This window comes from Chamaea fasciata, unplaced genomic scaffold (assembly GCF_029207755.1).
Source record: "Chamaea fasciata isolate MVZ Bird 193981 ecotype frontalis unplaced genomic scaffold, bChaFas1.0.hap1 SCAF_2, whole genome shotgun sequence".
In the NCBI taxonomy this organism is placed as follows: Eukaryota; Metazoa; Chordata; class Aves; order Passeriformes; family Sylviidae; genus Chamaea; species Chamaea fasciata.
Genome location: NW_027094087.1, coordinates 4,139,901 through 4,154,933, shown reverse-complemented (window position 1 = coordinate 4,154,933; position 15,033 = coordinate 4,139,901). Strand labels below are relative to the sequence as shown.

The 15,033-nt window shown below is 41.5% G+C and overlaps 1 protein-coding gene across 1 annotated transcript in view; it reads left to right on the top strand.

The window, feature by feature from the left end:
• Positions 1 to 72: 72 nt before the first annotated feature.
• The window catches only part of GABRR3 (gamma-aminobutyric acid type A receptor subunit rho3), a 29,191-nt gene continuing 14,230 nt past the window's right edge, over positions 73 to 15,033 (top strand). Inside the window, exons 1-3 of the mRNA XM_066207955.1 lie at positions 73 to 358; positions 964 to 1,473; positions 8,999 to 9,111. Of these exons, the coding sequence (XP_066064052.1) occupies positions 1,346 to 1,473; positions 8,999 to 9,111 (241 nt within the window). The 5' untranslated portion in view covers positions 73 to 358; positions 964 to 1,345. The remainder of the gene's footprint in view (positions 359 to 963; positions 1,474 to 8,998; positions 9,112 to 15,033) is intronic.

The following is a 15,033-nucleotide window of genomic DNA, read 5'->3' as shown; positions in this document are numbered from 1 at the left end:
CTGCACCTGAGAATTATTTCTTGGCCCAGGTGAAGTTAGTTGGAAGTCTCAGGGAGCTTCTGAGGAGGCAGATGGCCACATGACAGGATTGTTGTCCCAGGGAGTGTGGGAGCTCACGGTCTCAGCAGATGTGATGCTGGGCTTGGTTTTATTCCTGGGTTTGTCTTATTTAGGAAGAAGCCTCCTACTAGGAGACCCAAATTATTCCTCCAGCTGTTAGGTAGAGGTGGGGTATTTCCATTTCCTAAGCTATCAGTCTCAAATCTCTGATTTTTAGATAAAGAAAAATAAATGCTATCACTTCTAATAACGACTGAACTTGCTGATGGCTTGAAAAGGATAAATTTGACTGTGTCAGGTAAGAGGATGTGTCCCCAGTATTGTCCGGTTTTAAGCCCCTAAGAAATCTTACCACCATTTCTAGCTGCCATGTGCAAGTTACTGCTTCAGCAACATTTTGTTAATAAAATGTTTTGTAATTCAACCTTCTGTTGAGCAGGTAGGGCAGGCTAAATGAAATAAAAATCAGGGTTAGTGGAAGGATGCTGGATCTTAGACATGCACATACCTTGTAAATTCAGAGTGAATTAAATAGCTGCAGAGCTTAGTAAAAAGAGGAAGAAAAAGGAGAGGGGGGAAATTGTGTTTTCAGTATCAAAACAGCAGTTCATTTTTAGTTTGGGCTTGCACTGTGATGTTGTTCTGTTCAGAAGGAAGTGTGTGTGTACTGACAAAATGCTGGCAGCTCTCGGAGCCCGAATTGATGTTAATGGTTGGGAAGACAGGGCAATGTAGCCAGTTAACAAAAGAGCTTGATCTGTGCAGAAGATGGTTTTGAGCAGATACACACATATATAGAAAGCAAGATTAATTTAGAGACCTTTGTCATTAAAGCAGATTTTTGTATGGTTTTGTGTGGGATTTAAGGGGGATTAAATGTTTGACATCACTTTGCCTGCACAGGCTATGTTGGAGAGGTTACAGAGCGGGTGATGGAGAATTTAAAAACGCGCCTTTGCTGAGAGAGAGGCAGCAATGGATCAGAGGAAAGCAGCCTGGCCAGGCAACCTGCCCTACCTACCACAGTGCTGAAAACAAGGTGCTTCTGCTTGGACAGCAGATGCTGCAGGGATGTGGAGCTGAGGGAGTATTTATGGTTTGCCAAAATACGAGGGGAACTCGGCGAGGCCATCAGAACTGGGATGCCCCTGTTGTCTCTCTTCGGGGATGCCTTGCTTCACGTGCATCTTTTGTCTGCTATGCTGTCTCTAAACGGTGAAAACACTAAAAATCAGGAGTCAGCAAGGTGGATTGGGTGATCAGGTGCATTTCTCTTTTGGAAGAGATGGTCCTGGTCATGAAACTTCTGTTCCTCACCTGCCTGTGGCCAACAGCAGTGCTACACAGTTCTCACAGCCAGCATCACCGTCTTCACCGTCGGCAGCAAATGTCATTCTCAAGAAAACACAACAGGTAAGAGATAGACTTTATCTCTCTCTGTTCATCTGGTAAACTTCATGCTGTCAGCCACCTTTCAGCACACCCTTTTGGCTCACTCTCCTGTTTCTCCAGTTTCTGGATTTGTAGGATGCATAAGTATTGATAGGATGTTCCCAAAACAGAAATGGTGAAGTATGAATTAATTTTTCATAACCAGACCTTTCACACTGTGATTTTATGAATGTCTGATAAATATGCAGTTATGTACCCACCCACACAGAGCTCTTTTACCTGGTGTGATACAAGGTTACCAGACCATACCTACCAAGTATTCTTGCGCTTTAATTCCCATCCCAAGAAGGAGAAATGCCTTCCCAAGTCCTATGCCAGCATTACAATGTGACTTCCACTACCTGAACAGCAGAGTAGATACAATACAAAGCTGCAGAAGACTTTTTTATGGCATTAAAGGAGGTGAATGACACCTTATTTGTAATGATGACACAGTGTGTTCCCTTTCTGGACTATATTTAATGCTTTTAGACATTGAAGATTGTCTCTGTTCTTGGCCTTTCAGTCGAGTAGCTGGTTGAAAATGAATAATGATAGAGAGGTTTTTACCTGTAAATTTCTGGGCAAAGTGTCAGTGCTTTCCCCCAGGAAGGCAGCTCACATCTGCCATGTGAGGTCTCTCAACCTGTTTCCAGATTAATCTAATGCTGTGTGAACAGAGCAATGGCTGCCAGTGATAATCCAAGAAAAATTCCTCTTTCTTGGGAATAACTAGCTCCATTTAAGTAAAAAGGGATATAACTGTTAAGATTTCAAAATGTGCTTGACCCCCTACTAAAATGACCAGGGGAGCTCATAGTTTATTTGTCCAATATCACATTTTGCAGAAAAGTAACATAACTGGACTGCTCTGATGTGTTTAAGCTGTTGTTTTTTCCCCTCAAGTTGCATGCTTTACAGCAGGCATACAGTTAAGGATCAAATGGAAACAGAATAAAAGACCTTGTTAGTGGTAGTGGCAAGGAAGCTTGCCACTATTTTAAGCTCAGCTGGTACACTTTTGTTGTAAGAGGGCAGCATATGCTGCTGTTGTTTGCATTTATCCTGTTCTGCCTTAGCTGAGAGCAGTTGCTCCATTGTTGACGTGAAAAATCACAAAGCAGGAGGGAAACCTGGTGCCAGGAGAGAGGAAATTTTGTGGCATCCTGATGGACATCCTCTTGCAATGCCAGTGTTACCACAGTGTCCTCTCCATTGTCACAGATGCATGCAAATGGATCCATGTGACAATCCTGTGAGAGAGCCACAAGTGTGTTATCAGAGAGGAAGAATAGGAACAAGGAGGAATCCATCTGCTGCTGCCCGGTGTAGCAGTTTCCTTTACACAAGCTTTAGCATCCCACATCCTCATTTCCAAGGTCCTGGTGATTTTGAACTGGGAAGAAGACTGCAAAATCTGAGCCACAGAGGATCCCAAAGCTTAACAGCAGCAAATCAGCTTTTCTCTGCTAAGGATCCAGATGTGTTTAATTTCTCTTTGTTTCATTCTCTGCTTTTGTTCTAAAGGCTGCATTATCCTCCAGTACATTGCATCAGGGTCTGACTTTCCAGCAGCATCTCTTTCTTTCTGGGGAACAATCTTTCAGGCAGCACTAGGGTTCTTAGGGACACAGCTGACAGATGGCCTTGGTTAAATGGGTGGCCTTTTAAAAAGAATCCCATGTGAAAATGTTACTTAACCTACAAGTTCCACTGTTTTAATAGAGTAACCCAATTCTCCCTCCAAAGCTGTTTGTCTGCATTCTCCTGTAAAGAAGATTTTAAAGCATTAACCAAAAGTACATGAGAAAGCGATTATTCTCGTGGTCCATTTCCTACAGCAAAGAAAAAAACATTTGATTGTCAAAATATTAGAAGGTTTTGGTTGTTTTTTCCAGTACATATTGCTGATGTTGCTGAACGATTAGAAATGCATTTTCATGTCTATGAGAGAAAACTGTGCGATTTTGATTATTTCATTCATCTGGGCTTCAAGGCTTGATGGATATATTAAAACATTTAAGAGGTCACACTGCTGGCTTACCCCACAGGCTCCCCTTGGAATAAGATTTCTGTTACTTCTACCTTTTGGAAACCTTTGATTTAGCACTAGCCAGGGTATCTTGGGCACACAACACTGGAAAGAAACTTATGGCCATGACATCCAGGGTATTCTTTTCATAAAAGGCACCTTAATAGTATTCTTCTCCTAAACTTACCTAGTTTCATTCTGAATGTGAAAGGATGGTAAGGGAAAAAATCCTTTCTCTAGTTTTCTACAAGAACTTTTACCATATCATTAGCAGAGCTCTAAAACAGAAGAACAGCCAAGCAGGATCTTTCCTGAGTTTATAACAAGGGCTTGCAAGCCCAGCCTTGGATAAATAAGGAAAGGGAAAATAAGATATTTTCCCCTAATATTCACAGCTGTACCAAGAGAGCAAATTTCTTCCAGTCCCATCCTGTGTTGGATGTAATTTCTGCAGATTTAGTGATCATCACTGGATTTCTTTTCCATGAACTTGTCTGATTCCTCCTTGAACCAGCAGAAACTTTTGATAGCCTGGTAAGTTAAAGACAACCAGATGGGACCTGAACCACATCAATCCCACTCGTGCCATTGGTTTATGGAGCTACATTGATGGCATTAAGTGATTAAATGCTTTAACCAAAAATTATCTAAGTACCCTTGAGCAGACCTTTGACCTTTCATTCACTAATGGTTTTCAAGGCTAGGTAGGAGCAGCTAAATTTGTCCTTAAAACCCTGACACATCTTTGTCCATTGTTAATTAATTCTGAATTCGGTTTTGTAGGCAGTGACTAACTGCTCTTTGGGATCTCTGGCAAATACCAAGGTCCATGCAATAGTATTGGGTAGGGAAGTGTCAAAACAGTATTCCTCACTCTTTTTCAGCCAGGTTGTTAGTGCTCCCATTAGTTTAATACAGAAGTACCAACAAGAGTGAATTCCCTGTGTGATCTGAAACGCTTCAAGTGCTTTTTCTGGCCTCTTTTGGAATGTAATTATAGATTGCCCTTTAATTTACATAATGTAAACCCTTGCCTGAAGTACAGCTGTGGAAAGCACAGCTATGAGTGGAAGCAGTAGTTTCTTGAGCATGTGCCTCACTGAGACCAATAAATTTTTATCATTGCCCAGATCTACACCAATACCAGAGTTCTCTTTGTTACTACTACTGCAGAGAGTAGGTAAAGAGAGATTTCCTGTCCTTATCTGTCTTCTGATGGTTTCACAAAACCATCTGCTAATGGTTTCACAAAAATTTCTTCACCAACAGGGCTGTCAAGTCCTGGAACAGGCTGTCCACGGAAGGGATGGACTCACCCACCGTTCCTAGAGGTGTTTAAAAGATTTGTGGATGTGGTGGCACTTAGGGACATGGTTTAGTGATGAACTTGACAGGGCTGGGTTAATGGTTGGGCTCAATGATCTTTAAAAAATCATCTTGGCATCATTTTTTTCCTTTCAGAGACTAACAAGGCTCTACTTTGTCTAGTCTCTATATTACCCACAGTGCCAGTTTACACAACCAGCTGACCCACAGGCTATTACACAGATGGTAACTAGAATTACAGCTGTTATAAATGTTTCTTTTATCCAGGCCCAGTTTGGTAACCATGAGGTGAGGGTGTGGAAGATACGGTCAAATTTCAAGGTTTCATTTCTGGAAGCTACTTCATGTAAAAGTGGAGTCGCCTCCCAAATTTCATCCACATCCTTCTTAACTTTCCCACATTGGTCTACAAAAGAACAAGTAGTGGTATTGACAATAGCACATACACTTCTCTGTGTGGCAAGTATGGAATTGAGAGCTATCCTGTTCTGCATAACTGCATGGGACAGACTGTCAACTTCCTCTTGTAAGGCTGAAGTTGCATTTGCAGTACGCTGCTCAATATGTTCAATGACAGCTGAGATGTTTACAGTCACTCTCTCCAGTTCAGCCACTCCATAACAGGGAAGGAGAGTTCTGACTATATTATGGAAAAGTGTGGGATGCTCAGTGAGGGGATTAAAAGATCTTTGCTTCCTCCCATTTGGTTTTTCAAGATGGTCAAATATCGTTATATTTGGGTCCACAGCCCCAAGGGCACCAGCCTGATCTTTATTCCAGGCCTTATCATCACATATCCAATACAACCCTGTGTCAAATGGTAGAGCCAGTCTCCATCCTGTCAGTTTCATCTTTGCCACAACTTTTGGGCTGATTATTTCTCTGAAATTGATTTATGACAATATGAAGGAGGAGTGGCCTTTCCTGTGGCATTTATAACTGCACTGAGAGCTGTATAGTTCCCATGTTCTATCAGGCTGCCCAGGGCTATAGGGGACAGAAGGGCACTATCAACTGGTTCCCACATTTTGGTAGTTTTCTTCCATTAAAATGCCAATCAATGGCCAGTGACTGTCCCCATCTAGAGGTGGTAACTGGGTACAGATCCAGCAATTATTCTTATTAAGAGTTTTGGACACATTTTGGACTGCAGTCCTATGCAAATCATGGGGTGAACCTTGAGTCATGGTTACCAGTTGGGCAGACAATGTACAAAACAGTTTAAACCACATCCTCCTGATTTGTATCAGTCTCTGTCTTAATGGTTTGGGGAGCAGAGGCTTTTTTCACTCTGGAGCAGTGGATCCACAGTCCTTTGCCAGCAACCTTGACCGCAGTGAGGGTGATCAGCAGAACTTGGAACAGTCCCTTCCACTTGGCTTGTGAGGGGTCACTGTCCCACCCAGTCTCCAGGCTGGAATGCATGGGCTGGTGTGTCCTATGTTACTGGCTTGGATAACACAACGAATCTCTGGAGCTTCTGCAAAATGGAACTCAGAGCCATTAAGTACTTTTGCAAATCAGTTTTGCCTTTCATGTGAATATCCCCCATGACAGGTGGAACCTGATATGGTCTGCCATATAATATCTCTTAGGGGCTTATATTGTCCCTCTGCCTTGGCTGTATGTGAACTCTCAGCAAAGCTGTAGGCAAGGCTTGAACCCATGTCGTGGATGTCTCTTGAAAATCTTACAAATCTGGGGTTTGAGGGTTCCCAACTTCGCTCCTTGCCTGGGGCCTGTATGGGGTGTTCATGTCCCAGGTAAGTCCCAGAATCCTGCTAACTCCCCCAACTACTGTCACAGCAAAATGTGGTCTTTTATCTGATGACATTCCCAGAGGAACCCCAGACTTTGGAATTACATGATTGAGCAAAGCTTTCACTTCTTCCTTTGCTGTGTTGGTGCAGTGGGTAAGCTTCAGGCCATCCACTGAAGGTATCAACCTGTACCAGTATATATTTGCATCCCTCCTTGCGTGGCATCTCAGCAAAATTTATTTGCCAATAGTTTCCCTGGAGATCTCTTGTCTTCCTTACCCCAACACAACTCTTTTGCTCGTGTCAGGGTTGTTTTTACTACAGGTTTCACACTTGCTTGTTATAGATTGATCATTCTTCTTATTACTACTTTCTTCAGATGTTTTAAAAGATCTTCTCTTCCCCACTGGGTACTCTCATGCTCTTGCTGGGCTATTTCTCAAAGGAGCAAGGGTGGAACCACAACCTGTCCTGCCAGGGTAACAGCCCACCCACCATCTTTGATCTCTGCCTTGAGAAAATTAATTTGTGATCCCTCTGATCGTATTTTGGGGCAAACTCTTGACAAATCGACTTCTTTCTGTGGTACCACTGCACAAATGCCCCTTGCTGCAACCCCTCCTGCTGCTCCATCAGCAAAGTGATTTCCCAGTTCTGGGGCTGTTTTCCCTTTTTGATGACCTCTGCAGTGCATGATAGCAACTTTCATAGGCTTCCAAATACTTTGCAGGAGTACAAGAATCTGTTCAGCATGCTTAAGCTCATTACCTTGGGCAGTGAGCAGGCCATGTTCCTTCCAAATAGCTTTGTGGTTTAAAATCCAAGAAGATCTCTTCCCAATGGCTTATTAAGAAGAAAATTCCTGCCTTGGTAGCTTATGTTTTGCCTCTCTTGTCCAGGGAAAGTCTTCCTGAGTCACAGGCTTGCTTCTAGTGAGAAGTTGTAATAGATGAATCAGTTCCAGCCTGCTTCTTCCAGTGAAATCCTTGGAGCATCAAACAGGCATTTTCCTTGGTGCATCAGATGACAAATAACCTCATGCTTCCCAACTGTATTAGCTGTGCTATGGCATTCTGAACATAATTCATCATTTTCTCCTCTCCTGGATCCCAAGCAGCAGAATTTCCTCATGTAGAACATTGCAGCTGTTCAGTTCTGCTGCCCATTCTACCCTGATGCAGGCTTGCTCTGTGGTGATTTTAATTCTCTGAAGCGTGGGCTTTCATTTCACCATCCACATGGTTTTCATACTTAGAAAACTAAAGTCTAAAGTATTTGAAATGCCTCATGGACCTTCTGATTGCCCTGGTAATTTGATTCAAGCAGCACTGCCAGAGACATTCAAGAATACTAAGGTAAGTGAATTTGTTCAAGCCCAACAATTCTGAGTAGCCCAGCAGCCACCTCATCATTCCTGTAACATGAAAATAATTTCTTGGGTTTTTTATTAAGAAAAAAAAAAGGGGGGGAAGGAGAAAAATAAGTAAATAGAGGCATACACCTTATCCTAAGGTATTCCATACCTTGCTTTAAGCAGTATTTGACTATAATGCCAATCTTCAGAAGACGTTTCTATTGTTCAGTCGAAAGTAATAATTAGAGTTGCTTGCAGCAAAGTCCCAGAGAATCACAGAAGGCATGAAAGAAATTGTGTCTAGGGAGAGTCCCTTGCCTGTGGCAAAGCAGCTGTATTCAAGTCATTCCTACAAATAAATGTCTGACCTATTCTAAAATAGCCTGAGTGAAAGGAGTCTCAAAACCAGCCTCTCTGAGCAACCTGTGCCAGGGCATCACCACCCTCACAGGAAAGAATTCCTTCCTGCTATCCAATCTAAACCTACTCTCTTTCCACTTAAAGCCAGTCCCCCTGCAAGTGCCTAGATCCAGGATCATCCTTTCTCAGTCCTTCTAAAAATTTATTGACTCATTTGAGCTCCTAGGGGAAAAAAAAAAAAAACCAAAACCAAACACATTTATACTAAAAGGAATAATTGTCTCTGTAGTATGGATAATGTATGAAGTGGTTAAAGCATGGAGATGTGGTGTTATTTCCAAGTTGATTTGCAAGTGTTTTTGTGAATAATAACTTCAAACAGCTCTATTCTCTTGTACAATGATAGCTACAATCTCTGAGGAGAGCAGAAGAGGATGTAGTAGTTCTTCTTGGGACTTCTTATAAATAATTAGTGTTCTTCGTGGACCTGGGCACCCTCATACCTCATCTCCCAACCTTTCCCAGTATATCTTTCTCTAGCTTTATAAGCGCAGTTGTTACCCTCAGCATTCCAGATTCAGCTGCCCAGTATTCCCAGTTCCTATTTCATTTGACTAGCACTGTGAACGTCAGGGCAGAAGAAATTAATTAAGTTCTCACTTTTTTTTAACATAGCAAACGAGAAATTAAAATGAGGAAACTTGACAGCACAAAGGTCAGACCACTTAAGACTGAGCAGCTTCTTCACATAGAGGAGCACGACTTTGCACTGAGACCTGGATTTGGAGGTAAGCAGAACATGCCTGCACTATGCTAGTGGAGAGTTTATCCTCTCTCTGCAGGTTTACTTGAACTTTGTAACTTCAAATTTATAGATTTAATGGCAGCACACCTCAGTTATTGTGCTTCAGGAAGTAAAGAAGGAAGAAATACAGAAATAGTCAAAAGACAAGGGGCTTCTCTGTGTTTAGTGTATCTACAGGAGAAACTATTCAAATTGTCTGCTTTACAGAACTAAGTAAAAAAATAATATTAGAATAAGGTTCTTTGAGAGCAGTGATTAAGGTATCCCTGTAAACTGCACAGTCTAGTAGCAATTAGCAAATTACTTAGTCATCAGATTTGTTTTGAGAGATTGAAATGATCCATCAGTTCCTAAATCTGTTTGCTCTGTACAAAATTTAAAAAAAAAACAAACCCTACCCACAGGCCTTGAGGTTATTATCATGTTGTTGCTGTCTTGTTGGGCACTATGATGATTATTTGTTCATTTAACTAAATTGCATCTGGTTCAAGGGAGTATTCAGTGGCATGTTCACAGCTTGGATTCAATTTTGACTCTCCTTCCTGCAAGGGAAAATGAGAAAGCTGCCCCACTAATAAACTTTGTCTGAACCTTTGCTTCACCAGTTCCCTTTTCATGATTCATGAAAATGGACTGCACTGCTCTGGGTTATGAGGCCAAAACAAAATATATGAGGACCAATAATCAATTGTGTAGACAAACAGGTTTGGGAGGCAAGCTGAGGTCTGGGGAGCTGGTCTCGTAGGGATCTGAGGCCTGCTGATCAGGCCAGGAGGGAGAATGGGTAAGGAAAGCATCTTTGGGTGCACTGGGAGAATGGGAAAGGGTTTCTTGTTACCATAGAAATGATGTCTTGTCAGACAGCAAAAACCTTGCTTGACTTTGAATAGCTGAGATACAGTCTGTTTCTTGGCAACAGAAATTCAGATTGCCTCTTGCCTAATACCTGTCTTGTCTCTTATCTATGAACCTGGACATCGTCTTGTTACCTCACATGGAATTTAAATTTTTGAGTGTCAACTCAGAAAGGAGGTAGCATTTCCAGGAACGCAGACAGCGGTTTGGGATGTCCTTTATTGCTGGATCACCCCAGAAAACAATACTGGTGATGTACATAAAAGCAGCTTTGAGTACATACCCTGTGATCTGGCAGTTGTAATTTTCCATGGGCAGTGGGGATTTTTTACACCCAGGCATTTTCTCCGTGTCCTTTTATTTTATTTTTTGTAGATGACTCCTCACAGAGCCCATTCAGTTCCTCCTGGAGCCAGCTGTAGTTTTTCCACTGACTTCACCGCACAGGCCTCTCACTCATCACACTGCCCTGGGTTTGATTTCAGCTGTACTCCTGTCTTTCAGAAATAGCTTTCAGCTGCAGAGTGCCTCAGCTCTGCTCCTCCTCTGGCACCCACATGCCACTGTGGCACGGGAAGCACCTTTTTCTACACTCACTCCCAAATTATTAAGAACTCTCTTAATATGTGCAATGTGAATCTCTCTCAGACTAAAACAGATCCACTGGCAGTTTTACAGCACAGAGTGAAAAAAGCCGCAGTGAAATGAGTGTCAATCGCAAATTTATACTCCAGAATTCCTCTTCTACCATTGGTTTCAGTGGTCTTCCAGTAGTAAGGAGTGGTTTGGTGTTCGTAAGCCACCACCAGAGATTTAACACGCAGTTGTGACCTCATCAGTGGACAATTTTCTCTACTGAAAAATGAATCTGAATAACATCCTCAGGATTATTTTACGGCAGCAGACACGGGGAGTGGGTTTCTCTGAAGAACTGATGATTAAGTGTGCAGCAGAAGGAAGCTTACCTAGAGGAGAGGGAGAAATTAGAGATGTCATTGCCACGGCAGTTACAACATAACCCTGAACTGCATCAAGACTTACAGCACTGTGGCTTTGTGCAGTTAACACAGGTGAAATTTTGGGTTTGTTTCCATCAGATTTAATGAAGCAGCTCTGCGCTGTGACTCATGAAGGGCTTGTAGCTGTCATGTGCCACATCACATGGTTTATTCAGCTCAGCACAATGCATCGGTTTACAACAACAGAAAAACAGATCAGAAAAACTGGATGAAAAAACAAGTATTAATTCTTTACCTGTAGAAGAGGGATGGGGTTTTTTCCCCCTCTCCTATATACCCCATTGTGATTTTCTGGGTATGTCAGGGAGTCGGAATGACAGATTTTATTAATCTGGGTCCACTGTGCCCCTTTGCCTGAGAAAGTCAATCACCCTTTGCACCAGCTGAAGAGAAAAAGCAGCTGGAAAATTCATGTGGTTTTGAACCTGCTGGAGATTCCTCAGTTCAGGGAACTCTTATGCCTAAGTCTGCCTTGTTTGATTTCATCTAGCCCCGTACATGCAATGTAAGTGAGCTGACCAGAGGACCCAGAGTTTTTAGTATTCTTATTTAAGTTACAAAGGAAAAACATGCTGAATTTGATTTTTAAACTGAGCAAACATGCACAGGTAAAATCCTGGGAGAAATGAATGTAGAGCTGTCAGATACTGATGCTACTGGCTGCAGTGTTACTGGAAATAATTGTGAAGGTGAGAGATCCATTTTTTGACCAAATGAACACAACTCTGCTGCCATTTATGTGAGTGTATTTTGGCATCCTTCTGTTGATTGCCGTGCCATTCTACCTGCACAATTAGAATTTGAGTCTCTGGTGGTGGATTTTAAAATTTAGTCCTGGCATTTTCTGTTTATTAGCAGATTAGAGATCAAAGCCAGAGAAACAGAGAGCATTGAGATGAAGCAAACCCAGCAAGCTGCTGGCAAGCTGATGGCAAGCTGATCCTACTCTTTAAAAATACTACTTTTCAGTTCATTATGCAGTGAGGTTAAGTGAGTCAAACCAGCAATTCGGTACACCCAAACGTTAAAAATCTAAACCTGACATTGTTGCATTGTACTTACTCCCTAAGCCAGGCTCTTGAGTTGTGGATGGAAGTTGGTGGTGGTCTTTTTCCTTTCCTAAATTTTTTGTTGTGGTTGTTGTTTGATTGTTGCCTTGGTCTGGTTTGGAAGTGAGAAGGCAGCTTCAGCTGGGAGTGGAGAAAAAGTAAGAAATGAAATCCTGCTGCCAGCACTTCTTGGAATGATTATCCCCAAGTTTTAAACTCAGCAAGAAAGGGTGAGCTCAGACAATGAACAAGATTTCTCAGCATATCCTGACTTGTAGCAGCTCAGGTCTAAGGGCCACAATGCAGGCTGCCATAGCAGCCAAAGCTCCATGTGGAGAGAGGTCTTAGAGCAAATCCTTAGAAATGCTTTAAATCTACTTTTTTTTTTTTTTTCCTATTATACATCTATTTATCTATGTCCTTTTATTTTCTGAACTCTCTTATTTCAAAGTACTGGTCAAAGCAACACGTGGTGTTGTATGCATGTGTATGTGTATATATGTATATATATTGTTTACAATATATATTGTATATATATGGTAGTTTACTATGCTACAAGTGTGTTAAAAGTCTTAAAATTGATGATCTCTTCTTTTTCAACCAATATAGAAGATAATGACATAAGCAAGTATTAGAAATGATGAAAATAATTTAACAGCATTTAGCTGGTCAAGAGGTAGCAGTCTTTCCTGAAAATTTGCATCTCCATCTGCAATTAAGCATAACCTTAATTCTGAATTTTCAGAGGATCAGAAATCCTGTTATAGTGCTCCCCCTTTATGCTTCCTCCCTCTTCAAAATAAATTAGTAACATTTACATTCCTGTGACGGTAAAAGGGGAGGAAAAGGAAAGAAAATATGGCCCAGTGTACGTTCAAAAACTGCTGCAATTCAAACAGCTCTTTGCCACCAAGTTGCTTTCTTTTTTGCACCACAGCTCCCCCTGAAAGATGAGAAATGTCTTCTCACTGTGGTGAAGACTCTCATGCATGAAAGTGGAGTGGCTTTCCTCCTGGAGCTGGGGCTCTGGGATAGGAGGAGAGGGGAAATATTTTGATTATTTTCAAGACCTCTAATGGTCTTCCTCTGGATTTTTTTCTTTCACATTGCTAAATCTTCCATTCCAAGAGCTGGTTACTGCTCGTACCAAACCACCTTCACTTCTTACATAAGAAAGAAAGAAATGGGGTAGTAACAAGAAGAAAAAAATACTCTTGCCCGTACTTCTCATGTACTTGTCATTGCTAGAAGAAAGTAAATAAATCCACAAAGCTTCACCTCCCTTGAGCTTATTTACATTTCTATCCAGTTTTCTTCCTCTACAAGCCCACAGGCCTTTTTTAGAATAAAGTCCACCTACAGATCTTAATTCTCCCTTGGTCTTTATCTCCTACTGGCAGTTTTCTCTAGACCTTCTTTTTTTTTTCCCAGCTTACACTCTTACAAAACCAACTGGGTACATTTGTTTCTAAATTCAGCATTTATCCCATAGATCTTCAGGTGCAATCTGGCTATTATAAAAATATTATAGAATTCACTAAGCCAGTCATTATTACTGTAGATATTGATCCTAAAAATGCTAAAAGGATGGCCTTTTTACATAATATCCCTTCTAAAAAGGCTGTTGCAGAATCTGCCTGATGTACTATCTATTAATAAAATTCCATGCTCGTCAAGGAATTCTTTTGCTGTGCCTAAACCTTTAAAATAAAAGACTGGAAGTGGCTTGTGTGAAGATAAACCTGTCCGAAAACAATGCTGGGTCTCTTCTGCTGAGGAGTAATTATCCTGAAAATCTGTGGAGCCTCCATTGTGAAAAGCACTAATCCCTCTAAAATAATGATTTGCAGTGACCCTCCAGAAGCAACTGAAGCTGCTCAATTTAATAACAAAATCCTCTCTGCCATCTCCAGTTTTGTCAAACTGGGAAATAAAAGCCACAGCTTTGCTCTGGTTGCCTTTTTTTTTTTTTTTTTTTAAAGTGAATTTGAGGCTGTTGTCTGATGGTCAGCCAGAGACTGAAATTCTCAGTCTAGCAGGGAGAAAGCTGTGGTGCACACACAGAGGTAGGTGAATTGCTTTCCTATTTTGGCTGGTTTAGGAACCTTTTCAAATCTCACTGCAAATTATGGGGGTTTTTTTCTAAAAAAAAATCCTCTTGTGACAAAACAAATCCAAGGGATGAAGAAATTACAGTTCCCAGCAGCCTGTTCCTGATAGCTAATTATCCCTGTTTCCAGTGGAGTTGATTTTTAATCACCCACAGAAATGTTCCCCAAAACCATGAAGGATTAGAGCAGACTGAGGCCAGTGGGTGTCTTGTTGGGTACGTTAATGACAACGATATAGAAGTGCTCCAGAGTAGAAAACTGAACAGCACAGTGATCAGGGTTGCATGTATGTGCAGTGCTTACTGTCTTTATTATCTGCTTACATTTGTTGCCAAAGTAGAGTCAGAATAGGAAGGAAATATTTGCAGCTGCTCTGATCTGTTAGTAGTGGGTCAGGGCTGGGGTAGGGGATGTGCTTTAATAATTCCCTGAGGTGAATGCTAGACTGGACACTGTTTTCTCACTAAGCATTACGAGTAAGGTCTTTGTCTTTCTTCACAGACAAAGAGGAATCTCTTCTCAAGCAGTCTGTTTCACAGTTCTTGCATTTCTACCTAATCAGGAACGAATTTAATTGTAACAGTTCCCCTTTTATTCAATTCACTTTAGAATTGTTCACGGTATTTCTCCTGGCCATAGGTTTTGATTTCTTTTGTGCTGTTCATTGCCACCACCAGCATGTTTTTATAGCAGTTCCCAGTGCAGCACAAGCTGTCCTTCCAAAGAATCAAGTGTCTCTGTGTGTATTTATGGATAAGTGGCACTTTGGTTTGTGTGCGGGCAACCAACATAAACATAAACTGCCACTGATTTCTAGTTCTGTGATCTGTTCCTTTGTATCTGCCCAGAGGAGCTGAATTGTTGACGGAAA